Source organism: Prionailurus viverrinus, chromosome B4, assembly GCF_022837055.1.
Source record: "Prionailurus viverrinus isolate Anna chromosome B4, UM_Priviv_1.0, whole genome shotgun sequence".
NCBI lineage: Eukaryota > Metazoa > Chordata > Mammalia > Carnivora > Felidae > Prionailurus > Prionailurus viverrinus.
In genome coordinates, this window is record NC_062567.1 from 68,628,671 (window position 1) to 68,652,497 (window position 23,827).

Genomic DNA, 23,827 nt, shown 5'->3' on the forward strand with positions numbered 1-23,827 from the left:
GGTATGATATAAAACTCTTATTATGCCCAAGAATACATGCAATTTAAATTTTTCTACTTTTGCTTTTATTCACTTTTTAGTAACAGTGTAACTCACTTGATTCATGGTTATTTTTAATTTAATTTAATTTAATTTAATTTAATTTAATTTTTATTTATTTTGAGAGAGAGAGAGAGAGCGTACATGAGGAAGGGTCAGAGAGAGAGGGAGAGAGAATCATAAGTAGGCTCCATGCTGTCAGCACAGAGCCTGATACAGGGCTTGATCCCATGACCTGCGATGAAATCCAGAGTCAGATGCTTAACCAACTAAGCCACCCAGGTGCCCATGGTTAAATTTTATTCTATCATCTCCCTTTGTTCATTTTGACAAATATCATGAATTTTATTTGATTGAAGATACAATGCATGTACATTAGAGTAAGAAAGTAAAAAGTTGTAACTTTAAATTGTTGGGAAGAAGAAAATAGATGAGAAAATCATAATTTTTTTTTAAAAAGTGAAATCAATGTTGTTCCCTTTTGAATTTTAAATGTTAGTTGCATTCACAATTATCAATATAATTAATGATTTCAAAGAGTTAACTGAGGGTTCGTATTAAAACTATGGCATTTGTTGATTTGAAGATTCAAAGCTACCTCACACAAAATGATTGTAAGCCCTATGTTAGAGCTGACATAAATCTGCAGTGTTATTCCATGAAGATCAGTGAACTTTCTTTGGTTCTCATCAACCAGGAGTAATGTGGGAGTCCTAGTCCAAGAAATTATGTTGAGAAAGAATATAAAGAATTAAGATTGAATATCTCCTGGAGACTGGGCTCCTTAACCTCTGTTCTGATTGCATTTTAAATGAGCCTGTGTTCTTGCATGCTATGAATGTTTCCAGAGACCATTTCTTGGATGTTGTATAGCGCAATAAGATGGGCTTGCTTGAGAATTGATGTGCCTTCCACAGAAAGTCTAGTACTACTGAAGGTGTCATTGATCCAGAAGGACTCCCCACCGAATCAAAATCTTTCACCATAAATGATTAAATCTCACCCATTCCAGGTCAGGCCATTGTTGGAAGTTACATGTGAGTGCAATATTATATTAACACCAAGAAAGAGGTATTTTTTAATGGATGATGAAAATTCTTTGTTACTCAATTCAGTATATCTGATTCCATATAAATTTTCTTAATTTTGAATTGGCCCTATTTGAATTTGAATGTCATTAAATAAAAATCCAATTAATGAGGAGTGCCTGTGTGGCTCAATGGGTTAGGTGTTCGACTGTTGGTTTCAGCTCAGGTCATTATCTCGCTGTTTGTGGGTTCAAGCCCTGCACTGGGTTCTGTACTGACAGTGCAGAGCTTGCTTGGGATTTTCTCTTTCCCTTTCTCTCTGCCCCTCTCATGCTGATGTTCTCTTTCTCCCTCTCAAAATAAATAAATAAATAAAAATCCAATTAATGGAACAATATCCTCTTCTCTTGAAGGGAAGGTAAATTTCCTGGAAAAAGGAAGAAGTGTGTGTTTGTGTGTGTATACACATACACCAAATATGTTTTCCTTTATTAGAGGAAAGAAGGAAATTCATTACCCATCCCATCAGATTCTTTAAAATGCTCTTATAATCGGTTGTGTATAATACTTTGGACATTTCCTGAAACCATTAATGTGGGATGTGGCCAATGAGAAATTTATTTTGTTAATGCATTTTTAAAAACAAGCATTTATATCAAATCATTTTGCTATTTTTTCTTTAGGCAAATATTTTGCAGTCTTTTATATAAAAGAACCTTAGCTATTCAAAGGGATATAGTGACAAATCTTCACCTTTAAGGATTTTAAAGCCTAGTGGAGGGAGAACAAATGTACATAAGTAAGTCAAATAGAAAGTAGAAAGCAATAAGGGACATCGGAAAGGTGGATCCAGAACTAGTTGGAGGGGCAGTGAGGGCATCACAGTGGTGATGTGACTTTGCCTAGGCCTCAGAAGATGGGCAGAATCTGCAGGTGAGAAAGAGAGGTAGAACATTTTTGGAAAAAGATGTAGGACTGCAGATGGCATGGAGGTGGGAGAATGCTAGGCTATTAAAATATGCTGTAAAACTGGGTCAAGTCCCATTCCTCACATAACACTGAAAAAAAAAAAACAGAGACAAAGGTAGTAATATTTTGACTAGTGATACAGTTAATAATCTATACATACAAAGAAATATTTAGATTTTGGAGTTTCTGATTTAGACAAGCAAAAAGTATGGTATTTTATTTGTTATGTATGTTTTGCTTCTATGAAGAAGTTCATGGTATCTTAAAGATGCCTTCTCATGTAAGGTAATCTTGATCGATGTTTTTAAAAAAGTCTCAGTACTTGACGTGTTAGACGACCTTCAATCTGCTCATTCATTTTGTAAAGTCAAATGAACTGCAAAAAAAATTAAACTGAGGAAATATATTCTTCTTAATTTTATCTCTGTATATGTTTAAGTGTTAAAATACTTACATATTCTCAATAAAGCGTAAGTTATATCCATATTTAAACCTGAATGTAAGATTTCTGAAAGTGCTAAATAAGTTCCTTTTGTGGCTTCAGGTCACTGATATGATGCTTCAGGACAAACCCTATCCTGATTGGGGAAAATCTGCAAGAGCTTTCTGGAAGAAAGGAAATGTTAGGATCATTTTATTCTGGTAAGAGAGTGTTTCATTTATCGATTTTTAGCCTTCCATCATTCACAAAGAACTTGAGCTGGATGTAGTTTTTTTAGATATATAGAATTCTATGTAGAGAGCCATTTCTAGTGGATATTATGCTCCATTAAGATGATTAAAACCATAATCCTAATTATTTTATGAATTACTTTCTGCTTACACATTGTTGCATATGCACATTTTCAAGAGATACATTTACTAATAAAATAATACGTATTTTACCAGAGGTAAGTAAGTTTTTTATTCAGCAAAAACAAGCTATAATTTTCATCAATGAAATCTGCCATAAAAATGTCTCCAGTAAATTCTAAATTTCCAGTACATTTGACAGGATATAATTTTGCTTTGAAGAAGTTGTACAGAGAGGGAACCTATTTACAAATCACATCTGGCTCATTGGCATTCCTTCTTTACGTAATTTCCTTTAGCTCTCCAGACCAATCATTGCAATTAAAAAAAAAAAAATCCATGTCTTATGGAACTTTGTTGTTTGTAGAGTCAATACTATTGATGTGTAATTGAAGAACTTTAAACAGAAGATATAAGAATAGAAAGTAAGAAGGGCACTGGCCAAGTACAGATTCAACCTAATATTTGAAAAGGTGTGCACTAACACACAGAGTGTTGGAATGGATGATCACTTGTGCCTGATAAATTCCACCCTGCTCACCTGGCTTTTGAAATGATAGAGAAAAAAAAAAGTTATTTGTTCTTAGATTTAATTCTGGGGGTTTATTTCTTCTTTTCATGTACAAACTATAAAAATCATGGGGCAAAATAAACATTCTAAGCCATCTTTGTGCTTTAACACTAGAATTAAATGTTGGTAGAGATATATGGCATTCTGAACTCAATTCTTAGAGGTAAACAAAATGTATTTCAAATAGTGTTGTAAAAATGAGTATGATTTTGTAGACTTTTTTTATACCTTGTCTCTATGAGTCAAGTGTGGCCTATTTTTATGGTGCATTTGACCTTCATGTTTTTTTTTTCCTGTGTCAAAGCTCCCCATGTAGCTTGTCTGAATAATATATAATATAATAACTATAGGAAATATTTGAAGATATGTTTTGCTCCAACCACTATGCTAAGTATTTAACATTCTATGTATTTACTCATTTAATCCTGACAACCCTATAAGGTAGGCATTATTATTATAAGCATAGGTCTCTGACTGCAGAGACCTAGTTATTAATCATTACACTAGACTGCCTCTAGGAGAACAGATGATACATCACTGTGCAAATTTCCAAATGATTACCCTTAATCCTTTTTTAGGTAATGGTCCTCTATAAGAATGTGATATTCTGGGGAGTCATTCTATCCTATAGAATTCTCTATAGAGGTTTTAAGAATCATAATTTAAAAGAAGATAGACACTAATATTAAAAGATTTTATGGGCTATCTATCTTAAAACAATATTAATTTACTATGGTTACATAAATTTTCTATTATCTAATGCATCTTCAAAGGCAGGCTGCTGGTTATTGTTCAATATGGCCAGTTACTCAGGTCACATGCGTACTATTTGCAAAAGTGAGCCATTCATACAGTAATCTCAAGACCCCTCTGATTGTCATTAGCTACTCTTAATTGCAATTGCTGTTTCAGAGGCGAGGAATCCATGCTGGATTATTCCTTAAGCATCTTAGTATGTTTTCCTTGAACATTATTACTCAGGTCTATATATTACCAATTGCTCTTACACAAATGGGTTTATTTTTGACAAATGTGATAACATAGCTACAATGGATAACCTAAAGCATATTTTAAATGTTATAAAAATAATTTAATTAGTCACTGACAGATAATATTCTTGAATGGAGAGCAATTCAGTTCAATAAATTCACACTCTTATAGTCATTATTTTTGTAAAATTATTGATTATTAGATAATATATTTGAGACATGATTTTTTTTGTTGTATCTCAAAAGTGGTATTTCACATCATGGAGAACATAAAATAACTGGAGGAAAATTTAAAAGCCACTCTAAAAATATTTTTCCTATTTTATCCATTTCCATACAGTTAGATTATCTTGTCAACAGTTTTCATGGTTTTAAAAAGGAAAAATCTGATGCAAAAAGTTGAATATGGAAATTATGTGGGAAGTAATGAAATCTTCTGTTTTGTTCATACTTTTTGGATAAAAGGGATTTAGCAAGTATAAAGGGAATTTGTCTTTTTAGCTCTAGGAGATAACATACAAAAATCATTGGCAAGGTTTCAAATGTAACAAAAGATGGTATTTACACACTGTGTGTTACCCACTCAAAAAGAGGTGTTTTCTTTTGGTTTTGCCTCAGTTAAGGGAACGGTGATTAGTGTGGACAGCCTGTACTGGAGAAGAAATTTTGCAAAGAAAGTTTTCCTAAGTTGCAGTGTGATTATGTGCAGCATTTTTAGCAGTACGACATGCCATTTTGTTCTGGTAAACCTACCTTTTACCTACATGTAGCTGCTTTAATTCACAGATGTCTGTCAGATACTGTTTCCTTTGTAACTGTGGGGCTGAGTTCTTCCTTGATTCCTAGTGATAGATGTCTCTACGTTGAGGAAAATGGTTCCTGTCTCTTTCTGTAATTGTGCAAAGACAGAGCTGCTATAGCACACGGGCTTTTATGCCGGGGGTGAGACTAAAGTGATTCTATTTGAAAATACTAAATGGGAAAGGGAAGAATATTTATAGAACTTCCCTTCCAAAATCCCTTTCTCAGCCCTTTTGATAATTAAAAAGAACAAGATCTAAGAATTTAAATCCTAGGTTAATTCCATACACTGTTCTATTTTACAGAAGGGTTATGAAAAATCATTTCCACTCACTTGTATCTGAAGCAAACATATGCATAACCAGACATAAAAAAAAAAATCCAAGTAATATACACCTGAAACTAATGTAACATTGTGCACGGGCTGTGCTTTAATAAAAATAAATTTAAAAAATATTAAAATCAAGTAATATGATATTTATGTTAGCTCCTATTTCCCCATTTTATTTGTTCTCTAGTGACACAATTTTTATGCTTTTGATGGGAAGCATCTTGGGATAATATTTTCCAAAAGCTTAGCCTTATTTAAAAATATAAGGGAGACAGTCTTCTGCGATGAGTAGAGGAATGGGCAGAAGGAGGCTTTGGAAAATCTGGTGTTCATTAGGGCTTCACAATTACTCCAGTACTTTGCCTTCCAGACACAGGAGGGTTTTGCACTTTTCTGCCCCCTCTGACCACATGACTTGCTTTGGCGAATTAAAATGTGAGTGAAAGTGGCACGTGTCACATCTAGGTAGAAGCATTTAATTGTCAATGAGAAGCACTGAAGGGAGCTCATTTCTCGTAGCAACTGTAAGTTTACATCTAGCTGGAGCCCTCGTCATTCACCTTCCCTGAATGACCAGTGTAAACCAAGCATTCTTAACACAGTGATCATATAGTGTGAGTGAGAAATAATCCTTTGCAGATGTTAAGGCCCTGAGATGTGGGGATTGTTTGAAACTGCATCCTGCTGAATATAGAAATTGATCCAAGAAGTTAAGTGTTGCTACAACAGGAGGCTGAAATTTTTGTGTTAAAGGCTGGACAGCAAATGGCAAAAAAGAAAAAAAAAAGACTGATGTGTGAGGCTGGAAAAATGGTAATACAGGTGTTATAGTGGCAAAGAATTTGGTAAAAACTGTGGTCTGTGATTACTTAGATGCTCCAGGAGAACTTGGAAAATTCTACAAGTGTTATAATGTGTTAGTAATGTTAGTAATGTGTTAGCACTGTGTTGCTCTGTGCACGGGTGTACAACTGTTCACTTCCATTCCATTTTATTTTTTTTATTTTTTGGGTGATTAGTATCTTTATATTTGAAAAACTACTTTATCTAGTGCTCTAATGGTTTGGGTAGACATCTCTTGATCATGATTATCTTAATTCTTAACTGAGAAACAAACTGCTATTTTTTCCTTTTTTGAATACCGTGGTCATCAGTAAAGTCTAGCAAAATTGTTTAACTTTCACCAGAAAAAAGCTAATCAAGAAATTATTATCTTAATATACATGGTCTAGGTGAGTAAACTGATAACAATAAAATAGAATAAAGTAATAAAAAGACCTAAGAATCAGTGGAAATGTCAGTCTGAGGAGTTTGGTAATAGCTCCCTAACATGCAATTAGATGTACGCCCTCTATGACTACTTTTGAGTTTTCTTTCTTTTTTCTTCAAAAGGGATGGGCTTTGTTATTCTGTGTGATCCTTTTCAGCTCTATAATGCTATTTTCTACTGTAAGATTAAAATATTGAAGAGTGAGTAATTCTGTTTGCTTTGCTCCAGAGGGAAGAATATGGACTACTATAGTCTGAATGTTAGTGTCCCTCCAAAATTCACATTTTGAAATCTTAATGTCCTATAGGATGGTATTAGAAAGTGAGGCCTTCAGAAGGTGCTTGGGTCATGAGGGTAGATTCCTCATGAATGGGATTAGTGCCTTTATAAAAAAGACTTCAGAGGGGCACCTGGGTGGCTCAGTTGGTTGAGCGTCCGACTCTTGGTTTCTGCTCAGGTCACAATCCCAGGGTCATGGGATTAAGCCTCCCCATTGGGCTCTATGCTGAGCATGGAGCCTGCTTAAGATTCTGTCTCCCTCTCTCTCTCTCCCTTTGCCCCTCCCACCTTCATGCGCACGCGCGCGCGCACACACACACACACACACACACACTCATGTGCTCTCTTTCTCTCTAAAAATTAATTAAATTGAAAAAAGGTTCCAGAGAGATCCCTAGTCCTCTCCCCCATGTGAAGAACAGTGAGAAGACATCGGCTATGAACCAGGAAGAGAACCTTCACCAAATTCTGGTGCCTTGATCTTAAACTTTCCAGCCTTTGAAATTGTGAGAAATACATTTCTGTGGTTTATAGGCCAGCCAGTCTGTGGTATTCTGTTATAGTAGGCCAAGCAGACTAACATATAGGCTAATGAATGTAAGTCACATGGAAGCAGATTTAGATTCATGTCCCTAATAATGTGAACCTCTCAATGCTGAGTGAGCTTGCCTGTTGAAAGGCTGGGCTTCCTGTCAGTAGAAGTATTCCAGCAAAGGCTAGATAATCTATCAGGGATGCAGTAGAAGGATTTTCACATTCAGGGAGACAAAAAGGGAATCACTTCTAAATTTTCATCAAACCTACCGATTCTATGACTCTACATGTTTAACTAGGAAAGTATTACATTTTTTTTTCAACGTTTTTATTTATTTCTGGGACAGAGAGAGACAGAGCATGAACGGGGGAGGGGCAGAGAGAGAGGGAGACACAGAATCGGAAACAGGCTCCAGGCTCTGAGCCATCAGCCCAGAGCCCGACGCGGGGCTCGAACTCCCGGACCGCGAGATCGTGACCTGGCTGAAGTCGGACGCTTAACCGACTGCGCCACCCAGGCGCCCTGGAAAGTATTACATTTTATTTGCTTTATAATGGGGAGGATACTAATTATAATTTAATATGTTCTGTATAATTCTGTCATAATTATAAGGAAAATTTTTACATTAGACAAAAATTCATGAAAAGTTCTGGAACAGCTATAGTATGCAAAACCCTTTGCCTCACTTTTCAAATAATAAATTAACCTGTATCTTTTTTCTGGATGAATTTTGTCTTCTGGCCTTCAGCTTTCCTTCCATCTCAACGTGTCTTGTTAAGCAGTTGCCTATCTTTAATTAAAAGCTGCCTCTGGAACTGAGGAAAAGCATAATAACATTTCAAGCTCAAATCAGGTAACTGTACCTATTGAATCAGTCACCTTAATTTTAAACACTGCACAAAGTTGACAGGCTCCATTTAAGTGTGGCTGTTTCTAAACAGAGAGCTCCAAGGATTTACTTCAACTGGCTCTCTTGCTAGATGTAAGTTTTCTACTTCTGGATAAAAAGGTGATTGATGTTGCATTACTGTCTTGTCACATTATTGTCATATTATTTGGAGATTTTCTTTTAAAAAGTGAATTCTGCATTTATGCATGATAGACGTAACTCCCAGGCATACATTTATACCTGCATGTTAACACAATCACATGCCCTCCCAGACTTAATTTTGCTGAATTTAGAATGTATGTTTTTATTAACTATTTAAGTAAATACTTATTAAGTGCTGAATGCAATGTAAAATAGTGGTTAAAAGCACATAGTCTGGAGCCTGCTGCGTGGCTTTCAGTCCTGGCTTTGCTACTTACTATTGTGTATTAGTTATTATTTTGTTTTAAATGGTATTATGATTGCTGTTACTTGGCATCAGGTGGTTTCTGTGGCACTGAGAATATAGCTTTAAAAGAGAAAATGACTCCTGGCAACATAATTTTCTGTCTGATGAGAAATACAGGGTGTTGAGGGGTCAGGCAAAGCCAGCCTTGGGTGTGGGTGCCATGACGTGGTGCTAAGAGAGCTCCAGGGATTGTTTTGTAAATGAACTAGAACCTCAGTGTCATCTCAGGATAAGCAGGAGCCAGGTGAGAGGAAACATGGCGATTGGTTACGGGAGTGAGGCAAAAGGAAAGTTCAAGGGTAGCACTGAATGTTTAGGCTTAAGCAATTGAACAGATGGTGATATTATTGACTGAGATAGGGCATTGTGGTAGAGGAGTAGGTCTTGTGGCGGGGGGGTTGGGGGGGGTGAGGGGGTGGGAGGTGTGTAATAAGCCCAGATCTGCAGGATGAGATACAGTAAAACCTTGGTTTGTGAGCATAATTTGTTCCAGAATCATGCTTGTAATCCAAAGCATTTGTATATCAAAGCGAATTTCCCCATAAGAAATAATGGAAACTCAGAAGATTCATTCCACAATCCAAAAATTTTCATAGAAAATGATTACAATACTGTAATATAATACAAAATAATAAAGAATATACACAATATAAAGAAAAATAAATGGTAACCTGCACTTACCTTTGAAAATCTTCATGACTGGTGTGAGGGAGACAGAGAGGAGGGTTATCGTATAGGATGACTTTTACCATCACTAACAGAATCATTGCTATCTCTTGGCTCAATAGAACCTTTTTTAAAAAATTCTTTATTAAGTTTATTGTGAATGGGGAGGGGCAGAGAGAAAGGGAGAGAGAAAATCCCAAGTATGCTTCGTACTGTTAGCACAGAGCCCGACGACGTGGGGCTTGAACTCATGACACTGCAAGATCATGACCTGAGCTGAAACCAAGAGTCAGATGTTTAACCGACTGAGCCACCCAGGAACCCCATAAACTTTCTTTTTGTGCAACTTTTACAAGGAACCTATCCAATGACACTAGCTTTGCCTCCTTTTGAGGATTTCTCAGAAATGTGACATTTCATTGTCAGTAAACATATTCATCACTGGCACTGCTATAGGCTTATTTGGGTGGTGCTTTTCTACAAAATTTTGCACTGTTTCCCACATTTTACACATCTTCCTAATCTTACTCGAAGTGAGGGATTCCTCTGCCTTTTTCTCCTCCTCCTCTGCAGACGAGATGCAGACATAGACTTCTTATAAAACCTTGCAGTTTCAGCCACTTGCATACCTCATTCATACTTCTCAATGATTTCCTTCTTAACTTCCACAGTAATCATCTTCTTACCACCTTTCTTTTAGACCTTTTTCTACATTGGGGCCATTGTATACGCTTGCACAGATGTTGACAACAGTACAATAATAATAAACTCTTGTCATATACTGTATCTAATGTAACTGGCAATAAAGCAGCAGAGGAAAGGGACTAGATCTGCAGGCAGCCTGACCTAGAATGAAGCAAAGCTTACCTAAGCTTACTCTTGTATGGCAAAGCCAAGGACTGTCCACAGGTGCTTTGAAGTGACAAAAACTACCCTAGTGACAGTTGTAGGTACTTTCCAACATTCTAAAAAATCACTGATCTACCAAACGCTGTGGCCTGAGACCCAGCATCCAGGCATGGGAGATGATAACCCACAATCCTGCAGAGAGGGAGAGGGAGGGGGGAGAAAGAGAGAGAGAGAGAGAGAGAGAGAGAGAGAGAGAGAGAGAGACAAGGAGAGAGAAGAACCATTGTCTCAGTTGTGACCATGTGACGTTCAGCATCATGTACTACTCGTATTGCAAGACATCACTCGTTTATCAAGTTAAAATTTATTAGAAATCTTTGCTTGTCTTGCAGAACACTCACAGAACAAGTTACTTGCAGCCCAAGGTTTTACTGTCTCTTATAGAATATAGTGAATGGTATTGCAACAGCATTGTATGATAACAGATGGTAGCTACACTTGTGGTGAGCATAAAATAATGCTATGCACTTGCCGAATCTCTACGTTGTATACCTGAAACTAACGTAACATTGAATGTCAACTATACTTCAATTAGAGAAGGGGAGAGAGAGAGAGAGAGAGATACTTAATAAATAATTCTTTATATACATCTGAAGCTGCAGAATGAGGGAATGAAGTCCAAGACAGAAATATTACTAAAGTTTGTATTTCAGTTTATATTTTTATTCTCATGTAGATGTTGTTATCTACATGAATATGGTTTTTGAAGGAATGTGAGTGGATGTTGAGTGAGAATAAAAGATCTGTGATAAAACCTGTAGAGCTCTTTTATCTGGCAACAGGCAGAAGAAGCATCTATAAAGAAGTCGGAGAAAGAGAGGACAGAATGAAAAATATGAAAAGGGGCCAGGAGAAGAGAGAGTATCAAGAGATAGAGAAACATCAGCAGTCAAATGCTGGATGTCTAATAAGCAAGGTCAAAATGCAAAGTGTCTCTGGTGTTTTGCTGGTGACCTCAGCAGGAATGCTTTTCTGGAATATTGCACTAGCAGCCAGACCTGTACTGGGTCAAGCTGTGATTAGGAGAGGAGGAAGTAGAACCAGGGAGTATAGTCAGGAGGTGAGAAAGAAGACTGAAGGGATGTCTATATATTTAGAAATGAATATTCTCAATGAAAAAATGAAATATTTACCAGTTTGCTATTTATTGATTTGTTCAGAGCATATTCATTTCTAAAAGAGAGCTCATTTCAAAGTATTTGCTGAACAGATATTGAACTAAATAAAGCCTCTTAAATTAAATTCTGTGGTAAAAATTTACTATGTGTGTAATTCTCATTCTTTAGTAGGAAGGTACAGTGTAAATAGTTCATAAGGTTTTAAAATACCTTTAAAATTTTAAAAGAAATGTACTAAAGTGGAAATGGTGATTAAATTCTCTACATATCTCTGCCTATATCACAGTACTTGAGAGCAAGAATGACCTCTTACTGTTTTCCAAGGACTTAGCACAGTGCCTGACACACAATAAGCATGAAGCACATTTTTGTGAAATTAATTACTTTGGTGAGGACCTTCAAATCTAACATACTCTATAATATTTCTGAAAAATTCTCTAGACTTCATTAAAATGATTAAATAGTAATTAAACATAAACATTTTCACTTAACATTTTCACATATACATTTCATATTCAGTTGATGCTTTACAAGAAAAGGTGTAATGTTTCTGAGTTATTCTTTCTGAAAAATGTTTAAAAGTATTTGATTTCAGTACTTTAAAAAGTCATTTAAAAAAAGAAAATAAAAAGTCATTTTGGTTCCAAATTACATACTTTACCTACAACTAGAAATTCCATTAAAATACTATGAGATGTATAACCACAATGACATAATTCCAGCCCCTACTGACCCTGAACATTTTTATCTTCGGATCTTTTCCTTATTTCTTAAAGGTAAGTGAGGTTTAAGGAAAAAGAATTAAATAAGCTGGTCTTAAATTGCTTAATAGTGCCTCTATCATAGGCCTTTATTCCAATTGCTAAAACTTGAAATAGCAACATTGAGCCCAAGAGTAATCCTTGGATTTATGAATTTTTGAAAGAAAAATGCCCTTCAATAAAGGCTTAGAAATACCGCATTAGATTTTCTGTATAACAAGAAATGGTAGAACAGTTATTCCTCTTTAGTTTTAAATCTGCTGGTTGAATGGAGTACTCCCCTGAGCCATAAGGCCTAAGTCATACTTATTAAGTTTCTAAAGTATAGGTCATGATTTCAAAAAACTCCCTTGAGTTTGCATATAATGGTATAAATGCACAAAATTAAACTGGAAATCATAAATTCTAGAAGAAAGAAGGCAGCATTTAACCAAGTATAGTGACTTGACCTATTTCAGGAGTGTGACAATCTTTGCCTATCTTCACTGTTTCTCATGACACATGCCCCCCTCCATCGTCTCTAGTAGACTAAAGTTGCAAGGCTTTCATAGTAACAGAACTTCAGACATCCTACAACTTGACCTGTTAGAAAGCCCAGACATTTTCTTTCTTACTGTTTCCCACAACTTGTAGGAACCATTGGTGGAATACTTTGAAGTATTTCTCTTCATCCTGCAAATGTTTACCAAGTGGCCACAATGCAGAGGACTCAGAATGAAATGCTACTACAATAATGTGTTTTGGTGCACAGAAGTCCTCCTTAAAAAGAGTGTTTGCTTTTGTGTGCTTTGATCAAAACTTGCCTCTGAGAATTAAGATTTTCTGTTCAGGTGACAGTTATATCAGAATAGTGGTTATTCTTTACATAAATCATTCCAATCATATTGTCTGTCAGCTTTTTGTAGAACGAATGAGGAGTAACAAATCTCAGTGTCACCAAGGTACAGCTGGTTGTTTAGTACCCATGATTCACTGTGATTCACATCTGGTTCAGAGATTGATGACCCACAAACTTAATTTTGTGGTACATTAGTCACTGCTGGAAACTCACAACTGATTGGTTTTCAAACCAGAATTGCTGGTAACTAATACTCCGATGTTCTCTGCAGGGCAACTTTTTCACCATCATCAAGTAGAAATGAATCATTGTTTACTTTGTGAGCCATTGATCAAAATTAAGGGAGGTGAAGACTGCAGGGGAGGGTTTATCCAAGACAAGTTGAGACTTGTGACAGTTCTCATCAATGGGTGGTTTCTTTCAGGGACCAGACTGCTACTGCTGTTGGTACCCTAATCCACTGTAAATTCTGCCAGCATGGCTGGTTCTGTAATGCCAGCTCTTATTTTCAGAATATTCTGTTCCTACATTTCCCCCCATTGGCCAGAGCTCCCTCGTGCTTTCTCTCTTTACAAGAAGGGATGGATGCACTAACTGTATTGAAGGTTGAAATGCTTTGATGTTCATTGTTGCACCCAAAATATATAAAGAACTTATAAAACTCAGCACCTAGAAAGCAAATTGCCCTGTTTAATAATGGGCAGAAGACATGAGTATACATTTTTTCAAAGAAGAAATACAGATGGCCAACAGACATGTGAAAAGATGCTCAGCATCACTCATCATCAGGGAAGTAGAAATCAAAACTACAATGAGATATCACCCCACAGCAGTGAGAGTGGCTAAAATTAACAACACAGGAAACCACAAATGTTAGCGAGGATGAGGATAAAGGGGAACCCTCTGACACTATTGGTGGGAATGCAAACTGGTGCAGCCACTCCAGAAAACAGTATGGAGTTTCCTCAGAAAGTTAAAAATAGCACTACCCTATGACCCAGAAATTGTACTATGAGGTATTTACCCAATACCTCATAGTACCAAAGAATACAAACATACTAATTGGAAGGGATACATGCACCCTCTTGTTTATAGCAGCATTATCAACAGTAGCACCTAGGAAGCTTTTTGATGAGCTAGAGGTAGAATGTATAGACAGGTGTCAAAGATCCAATGAGGCACTCTGAGTTTGTTCTACATATTTTGTTATTAATCTAAAGGTTAAATGAAATCTGATTATGATAGCTGGGCATATGAGTGGCCCACAAGGACCAGTGTATCTCCATGCATAAGCTGGACAAAGCTTTGCTATTGTCAGAAAAAAAAATACAAACTTTCCCCATTTATATTTGTTGACCATGTTAGGCACTCTATTGGGAAGGCAACAGTGGACAGAAAACATACATAGTTGTTGCCCTCCTGTAAGACTTACTTTCTTACCAACTAGACTGATGGTAAGACATAAATAAAGAAATAAGCAAATTTAAATAATTCCAAATAGTAATTTCTACAAAGGTAGCAAGTATCAATAACTATCCCTTTCTAGTTCTCTTCCTCATCAGGTCACATTTTTTGAAAGGGTTGTCCACACTCACTCTCCACTTGATTTGCCAATTACAGTGTCCTCTCTACTCCTATTCCATGGTAGTTTATTGCCATCATTTCTTCTGAATTACAGCTTTTGTCAGATTTCTGTTGCAAAAACCAGCACTGTTTTTGGAAGTTAATCATGCATTGTTGACTTTGGCAGATCATCTTTTATTTAAGGTGAGCAGTTATGAAAGACATAGTTGAAAAGTAATATCTTGACCTTCTCATGATGCCCTTAAGTCAGACAATGAGGTGGAACTTTTTGTATATGTATTAGACATTGCATTATTTTAAAAATTATATATCTTTTTAACAAAATTTTCAATTAATACCAGTATACAGACAGTTTTAGAGTCAGAATGACCCTTGTCTTTCCAAAGCACACATCAAAATATGGAACACAGGCCTCAAGAGGTAAAATAGGAATTTATAAGTAGGAGAGATGTGTTATGTAAAATATGTACTAGCAACTGAATGTGTGTCTCTCCAGAATTCATATGTTAAAACTAATGCCCATTGTGATGCTATTTGGAGGGGGTGCCTTTGAGAGGTGATTAGGTCATGAGAGTAGAGCCCTCATAAATGGGATTAATGCTCTTATAAAAGAAGCCCCAGAGGGGCGCCTGGATGGCTCAGTTGGTTACTCAGCTCATGATCTCAAGGTTCTGGAGTTTCCACCCTGTGTCAGGCTCTCTGCTGTCAGCACAGAGCCCACTTCAGATCCTCTGTCTCCCTCTCTCTCTGCCCCTCTCCCACTCATGCTCTCTCTCTCTCTCTCTCTCTCTCTCAAAAATAAATAATCATTTAAAAAAATAAAAAAATAAAAGAAGTCCCAGGGAGCTCGCTCACTCCTTCCACCATGTAGGACACAGTGAACGAAGATGGCTAACAATGAACCAGAAGGTAGGCCTCTTACCAGATAGTGAATCTGCAGGTGCCTTGATCTTGGATTTCTCAGACTCTACAACTGTGAGGAATAAATTTCCTTTATTTATAAGCCACCCAGTCTGTGGTATTTTATTATAGCAGCCCAAACAGCCTAAGACAGCACATCCAGCAAAAATAATACTTTCAATATTTCACTGGTTTGGTTACATATCTTTTATTTTGAACTGTTTCCAACTTACAAAAAAGTTTTAAGAATAGTACAAAGAATTCCTGTATACTTTTCTTTTATGTTCCCCCACTGACAGATTTTTAAAGACATTTGCTTTATCATTCTTTCTCTCTCATTCACTATATAGTTATTATTTTCCTGATATTGGTAATTGGACTGCAGTCATGTGAGACAATGCCCTTCTTTTGGGGAAGAATAAATATTTCATTGTATTTCCTAAAACTCTTCTTTTAGGAAAGTATAAATACTTTGTGATATCTTCTAAAACAAGGATATTTTCTGACATTACCACAGTCTAATTGTCATAATCAGGAGATTAATATTGCTATAATACTTGAATTTATGGACCTTATTCAAAATTTGTCAATTGTCTCAAAAATGTTCTTTATAGGACAAATAATAAAAAAGATAAATAATAAAAAATAAAAAGACTTTTTTATTTTCATCTGATTCAGTACTTCAGGACAGAAACATGCATATATTTAGTTGTCAAGCTTCTTTAATCTAGAACAGAACACTTATATTTCATGAAGCTATTTTTTAGATGTGTAGTCTTTTGCAGATGCTGAAATAAACTATTTTCATTCAATGATGAAAAATTATTAAAACTCTTTCAAGATTTGATGAGCCTTAGACAACACATAATATAGTATGAATATTTTATATATATCCAGGCATTTAGGAATTGAAGATATTCTTAGCTTAACACATTTTCATTTTGAATCAGTGAACTTTTGAAAAGTAAATGTTGCTTTATGCCAATATTCTTTAACCCTGTCCTATTTGTTTTATGTAGTTTAGAATCAGCAATACTTTAAACAAGTGTTCCGTAAGCTCCAAAAATAGACTCCACTGGGCTAGAATTGACCATGAGTTCCATTTGGAAATGGAATATTACCAAAAGGGATTATGGTAGTCATGAAAGTAATCATGGAGGAAGGTGTATTTAATTAGGCCCTTGGAGAAAGCTGAGGTCAAGAAGAGGCAGAGAGAAGCAGAAACATCACATGACAGAAGGTCCAGCAAGAAGTAACAAGCAGTTTGTATCCCAGACCCAAATGGGTACCTGGCAATAAGAAAACCTTTTTCTTCCCTTAAGAACCTTGTCTCACAGGGCTGGGTTTCAGAGCAGGAACTTCCCACAGTTCTTAGAAGCACTGAGGTTCTGAGCAGGTAGATTATACACAGTGACTTACCTAAAAAGGTAAGACTGCTTTCTGCGAACTGTCAAAAGCCTATTGATCATAACTAGGTTCCAAACTTAGAACTAAACAAGCAATAGTGTTGGCATAATGGGATTCACCTAGAACTGAGTCAAAGATATTTAGTCCTCTAACCTCCAATGAGGGACACATATTTACATGTTAGGCTTTTATTCCCAGCTGTGCCATGAAAATCTGCATTTTCATGGTTTTCTTGCCATGTTTTCTACCGTGAGTTGAGTGAAGAGACTGTTTTGTTTTGCTCAGTATTCCCAGGGTGTACTAGGTATTTAATAAATATTTGTTCAATTGCTGATGCCAGAATAAATGAGTAAAATCTTTCTTGGTAAACAAACTAGAATCTTCTTATTTATTTATTTACTTATGGAAAGTTGCTCTGGAATGAGGACATCCTAATGGGGAGGGTTTGTCTGTACAAGTAACCTCCATTTTGTCCTTTCACGGTTCACCCTCCTGTTGGGGTGTCTTACTGTCATTACTGCTACCATCACCACAACCTGGGCCAGGCATAATTGGAAACATATTCTTTGTTTCTCTTTATCATAATTAATACAGTAAAAAACTTTTTTTAGAAAATCAGCACTAACCATTAAAAACAGAACAAAAAAGTATTTTAAGAATGTATAGATATCATGCACACAGACTGATATTCTATATACAGGTCTGTAATCCTCTACTGTCTTCTCACATCAGGCATCTGAACAATTTCAGGGACTTTTTACCTTTTTCTGTTTGCTGCTCTGCCTGATTCTTTGTGGTTCAGGCCACCTCATTTCTGGTTGTAATGGAATCTTTTCTGAATAAGTCTGGTACAATGCTACAATTACCTTTCCAGGATAGGTCTGAGTTACTGACACACTGTGGTGATCAAGCCTGCTCTCCAAGTATTACAAACGAACAATACGGGAGCCCAAACCTACATGTAAGAGTTAGCAGTAGCTTCGAGTCATTTCTGTTTGATTCTCAGCCATGTTATCTTCTCCATCATTGTCTCGCTATTGAAATAGCCTTACAATTCTATTCCAAAATGACTACAATTTATTGAATACTTCTTGTGTGCCTCATATTGGGCCCTTCACCGTCATTGTTTTAGTTAATCCACACCACCATGGTAATCATTATTATCTGTATTTTAAAGATGAAAGCCTGTGACTGAAAGAGGTTGCATAGCTGGTGAACAACAAAGTTGGAATTCGATGGTGGACAGGCTGACTTCAGAGCCTGCATGATACTGCACAGAGTGGCCTCACTCATTCCAAGATTTTAAGACATTTACTACATTTAACAATGATTAGTTTTATTTTTCACATATGTAGAGTCCAACAATCCTTTGAGTATATCTACCTATGTTCTAATATCCTCCTATTATTGACAAAGAAATTGAAACAAAAGTCCAGTGACCTACCAGAGGCCACAGAATTAATTAATGTCTCTGTGACAATGAGTACTCAGGGCTATTGGCTCCTGGTTTAATATTCTTTTTACTGTATTGCATTGCCTCCCTATATTCTTTTTAAAAAAATCGATATAATTCAAACTAAAAGAATTTGCCAATGATTGGATATGTTGAGATAACAGCTCTTGTAAGCCAATAGTAATAATCAGAACATTCTGTGTAGTTTAAATTGATGTAATTGTATATCATTTTCTCTCAATTACTGGAATTAGGCAAGAAAAAGATGTATAATATATAGTTTAATATGCCAATAAAGCATGATGTATTAAGAGAACCTTCACTTAAGTTCTCATATGAAAAGCCAATTGCTGTTTTTCTTATTTTATCTTCAGACGTTTCAAGGTCCTGATTTCTTCAAAACATAATTTTCAAGGTTGAAAATAAAGATTTAAGTTGATATCCTAAATTCTGGCACTAAGAACCACCACAAAACCCCAGAATTTTACCTGGGAACACTAGAAGTGAAAAGATATTAAATATTACAGCTGGTCAAGGACTCTACTCCTGAGAAAATAGCAAGTTAAACATTCCTGCACAAAATATCTGCCAGAGAGAGAATATTCCAACATTGATTGTAAGAATGACTAGGTGATACCTAAATTTTTTTGCATTCTGAAATTCTGTAATTCTGCATAGACTGTTTTCTTGTGTAAGGTTATCTATGTGTTTGGACAAGGCATGAATTGCTCAGAATAATGATTAAAGCAACTCAAATTAACATCCTAAGGAAATGTGAGTTTGAGCATACTGATTTTATGGAGCACTGTCCAGACATTAGGAGCTGTGTTTTGGCAGGATATTTAATGACGTGAGATATGGAGAAAAAATATGCTGATCTAAGTAATTTTGGTAAAAAGTGTTTTGACTGGGAACTAAAAGACTAAAGACAAAAGGAACAAGACATAAACAACTGTATTCTAGTTGGTAAAGTTACTTCTCATGAGGATATGGGTTAACAGTTCTGAGTCTGTTTTACGTACATGCTGGGGTTGATCAATGAATAAATGAATGGCAGGTTGTGGAAGCCAAATTTCTCACTGTAGAAAAGGGAGGTTACTGATTAACCGGGGGGTTGGAGCTGGCTACAATAAACAGTGTGGTACTGGATTAGAGTCAGAAACCTCAACATAAGCTCGCGGTTGGCCTTGTAGAGATAAATGGATACTTACAGAAATAAGATTAAATATTGCATTTAGAGGTGAAAACGCATATACATATTTCCTAGTTTTGTGTGCGGAGATGGCTTAGACAGAATGACAGTCTGGTAGTAGGTGCCCAAATCTTGGGCAACTTTGACCAACAAAATAAATGAAATAGTACTAGATTGTAATTCATAGTATCAAATAAATATCCATGAGTCCACACTAATATAATAAATGACTGAATAAATAGAGAAGAGAGAAATCTCCCATATGGGAGAATTATAAATAATTTATATAGATACTCTTCCCTTCAAGATAGCGAAGCTTAACTCCTCACTCCTTGAGTATGGGCTAAATTTTGTGACTTGCTTCCAAAGAATAGGAAGTAATACAATAGTATGGAAAGGAGGTTAAAAAAAAAAAAAAAGTAACCTTATAATGGAGAAATCTGGCAAACATCACCTGGCCAGGGCCAGTTATTCAAGTTTAATGTCATCAGTGATGAGTCACATTGATAGCATGTAGATTAAGAACCTACGCATCTGTAAAATTTAAAACATTTGTTTTAGACACTTGGAGTTGTTGGTTCAGTGTTATCTGTAGACAGTGATGGCTGAGGTGCAATTGATTCTGTCTAACCTTTTAAGCGCTATTCTGGCCATGAATTTCATTCACCTCTCCCACCCCCACCCCCTCGAACCTCAACAGTTCCTTTGTGTTGATTTCAGATCTCTGCTGTCCTCTCAGAGAGGTATCTGAAGCTGGTTTAATCTCTTGAATCTAGCCACAATCCTCTCCAAATGCCCTAAAGCTGTGATATCATTCTTTTGTAAAAAGACCTGCTGCCTCCCATGGGCTACAGCCTCAGAAGCCCTGATGTGTTTGAATGCCTTCATATTTATCTGGTAATTTCTACACATCACCACTGTCCCTTTAAAGTGGACCCTGATGATGTAGGGGATAAGATGTTTTGCTGTCTGATCTCTTCATCCTTCTTCTATCCCTCTTTTACTTCTAATACTCTATGGCTGGAGGGGCAGATTTCTCCCATTTCCTTGGGCAGTTATTTCTTTTATTGTATCCATTCTGTATTGTCTCCATTCCTGTGTTCAAGTCAGCCAGCCCTCTTGACAGAGGAGCCCTGAGATATTAGAAACCAGGAATTAACAAGGATTAAGATATATTGGCTTAATATTTCCAAAATTTAACCCCCATTTAATCTCTGCCCTGATCCGGCATGCAAATAGTACTATAATGCCACATACTAGGATTTCTGGGAATAGAAATCCTTTCAGAATACTATGTTCTGTAAATTACATATTATGGTGGTTGAAGACCCAGGAAGATGAAACTGTGAAGGGTGCACTTTGGTAAAAAGTCATAAACCAAGAATATCAAAATCTTTAACTTTCTTTTAGTCCTCAGTCCCTAGGCCAATCCATATGAATTTCTTTCTACTAAGATCCCCTTTTTCCAGCATTATAATAGCAGTATTTCTGTAGATGACTTGGGCCTTTACATTATGTCAAAGTTCCCTTAACCTCCACCCCAGATCTTTTCTACTAATGGTGGATTCTACCTTGATTATCATTTGGAACTAGATCCTTCAGTTTCTATGCATGTTGGATGAAGCCTTTCTTACTGCCAAAGTTAAAATAAATTTATTTATTCATTTATTTACTTATTTACTTATTTATTAATTTATTTAATGCTTTTATTTGAGAGATAGTGAGTGTATGAGCACGAGTAGGGGAGGGGCAGAGGGAGATAGAGAATCTTAAGAGGCTCCATGCATAGTGCAGAGCCCAATGTGGGGCTCAATCCCATGACCCTGGGATCATGACCTGAACATAAATCAAGAGTTGGATGCTCAACCAACTGAGCCACCCCTATTTATTGTTTACTTATTTTTATTTTTTTTAATTTAACTATGTATTTTTTAAATGTTTATTGAGAGAGAGAGAGAGAGAATGCACATGGGTGGGGAAGGGCATAGAGAGAGGGAGTTAGGGAGAGAGAGAAAATCCCAAGCACAGGGGGCTGGATCCCAGGAACCATGAGTTTATGACCTGAGCTGAAATCAAGAGTCAGATGCTTAACTGAATGAACCACTTGGGTGCTCCCCTATTTGTTTTTTTCTATATGGTTTCAAACTAAAGGCTATTAAAAGTATTTGATTTTTCCCCCAAATTAGCACTTCCGTTGCTGCTAAGAAAATGTCCCTCATTTTGTAATCCAAAGCACTACCTTCATAAACCATGAGTTTTCTACAAGTTTTAGGGTCCTGCCTCCTACCATCTACACTGGAATTTCACCTTAATTAACTATAGCGCAATAAACTATAGGCTGTGCAGACTGACTTGTGAGGTCCTGTAGCAAACCAATGCAAAAACATAAATTTAGGTCAATAATAAGCAGAAGTACAAAATATGCCAAGAGAAGCTTCTGAAAAGTATGATTGTCTGTCTCATCCTGCCAGTGGGCTGGGCCCTTTCATAAGATGAGGACTTCCTGAGATGTGATGCTATCTTTCTAGCGGTCAGTACAGCCCTCCCAAATCTTACTGACTTTGTACTATTTATAAGTCTCAGTGCTTACTCATCTTTATTTTGGTAAATGTTCCTTCCCCCATACCTAACCTTTATAGTTTCTCTTCTTACTCAAGGAAAAGACTTTAACTTCATTATTATTCCATGTTTACCTGCTTCTACCTTGACTTTCTTACACACACACATGTACAATACCCATGTATGTGTACACACACATGTGCACGCTCAAAAGCATGTAAGTGCACACACACGCATACTCACAAATGCATACACATACAAACATATATTGAATGGATTGTAATCCTTATTTCATGATACTTTTATTATTGATCTATGTAAAACCATCTTTTATGTATACATCTCTATGTCAATCTTAGATGTTATCAGTTTCAGTCATTGTCCATCTGCTCGAGAATCCACAAAGTACACATAATTTAAATTAGTCCCTTATGTTCCATCTACCTCAAATCTACATAGTCATTGACATCCCTTTTCCACCCCCCTTCATCTGTACCAAGTCCAGTACAAAGGGGAGCCAGGAATGAGTAATGATTTCTTCAACTACTATTGTTATGTGTGTTTTTTTTTAATAGGCAAAGAACTTTATTAACCTGATTCCAAACTTTATTCCCAGGCTTCTTCAGCTTAATTAGCTGCAAAGAATGAATTGTGTACAAGCAACAGCTGCAAAGAACTTCAGGGTCCATGGGGCTGGGGCTTAAAATTATTAGAGAACTAGATTTTATCAGATCCATGAACAAAATTTTAAAAAGTAGTCATAATATAAAATAGCAGCTCCCAGTAACTTCTTTAAGTTTTATCTTCTTCAAAAGTTGGCTGCATTCAGTTTGCTTCATTGCTTCATCAGTTACCCACAAGATCTGAAACTCCGCCATCCTCCTCTTCCCTGGTAGTGAGTTGTGCTTTTCCATCCACAGATTGTGTGGGCAGAACTTCAGCCAGTCTTCTTAAACCAGTCAGACTGTCTGCCTCAAGTTTGGTTTAAGATACTGCGTAGCATTTCTGCCAGCTGCTCTGTCTCAGCATGGCCTGTGATGGCGAACGTGTTCGCTGCCAGGGATGCCTGAACTTCAGGGTTGTGGAAGTGGATCACTGTTCCTTGGTTTGTGAACATACTCACTTCTTCAATACCAGAGATATTGTTTATGTCTAATTTTTTACGGATGTTGTTTATCATCTGCTGCTGCCGTTGTGTGAACCACCTTCTTCTTTCAGTGAGCAGTTCCTTTCCCGCCAATGTGCACTTGTGCTTGCAGTTTGGCGAGTTCCTCCTGGTTCATGATAGTTTCTTTCATCTTGTTGGAGTGGAAATGGGACTGTGTGGAGGACTAGGGTTGATATTCAGGGGGTCTCGGGTGGACCCTGCTGAGATTAGGTACACACTCGCAAGGATGCAAGATGGCAGCTAGAGCTAACTCTATATTGTTTAACAAAGTCTTAATCTAAAAGGAAACTATCGTTGGCAAAATTTCAAGTATCTGAAAGCATGGGAAGTA

General features: G+C 36.5%; 1 protein-coding gene and 1 pseudogene across 4 annotated transcripts in view; one reads left to right on the top strand and one right to left on the bottom strand.

Annotated features, from left to right (window-relative positions):
* The window catches only part of TMEM117 (transmembrane protein 117), a 487,518-nt gene that overhangs the window by 320,825 nt on the left and 142,866 nt on the right, over positions 1 to 23,827 (top strand). For all 4 annotated transcript variants that reach the window (XM_047867676.1, XM_047867679.1, XM_047867678.1 and 1 more), the window contains one exon: positions 2,581 to 2,678. In XM_047867676.1, coding sequence (XP_047723632.1) covers positions 2,581 to 2,678 — 98 coding nt within the window. The remainder of the gene's footprint in view (positions 1 to 2,580; positions 2,679 to 23,827) is intronic.
* On the bottom strand, positions 23,175 to 23,633 carry LOC125169785 (transcription factor BTF3-like; annotated as a pseudogene).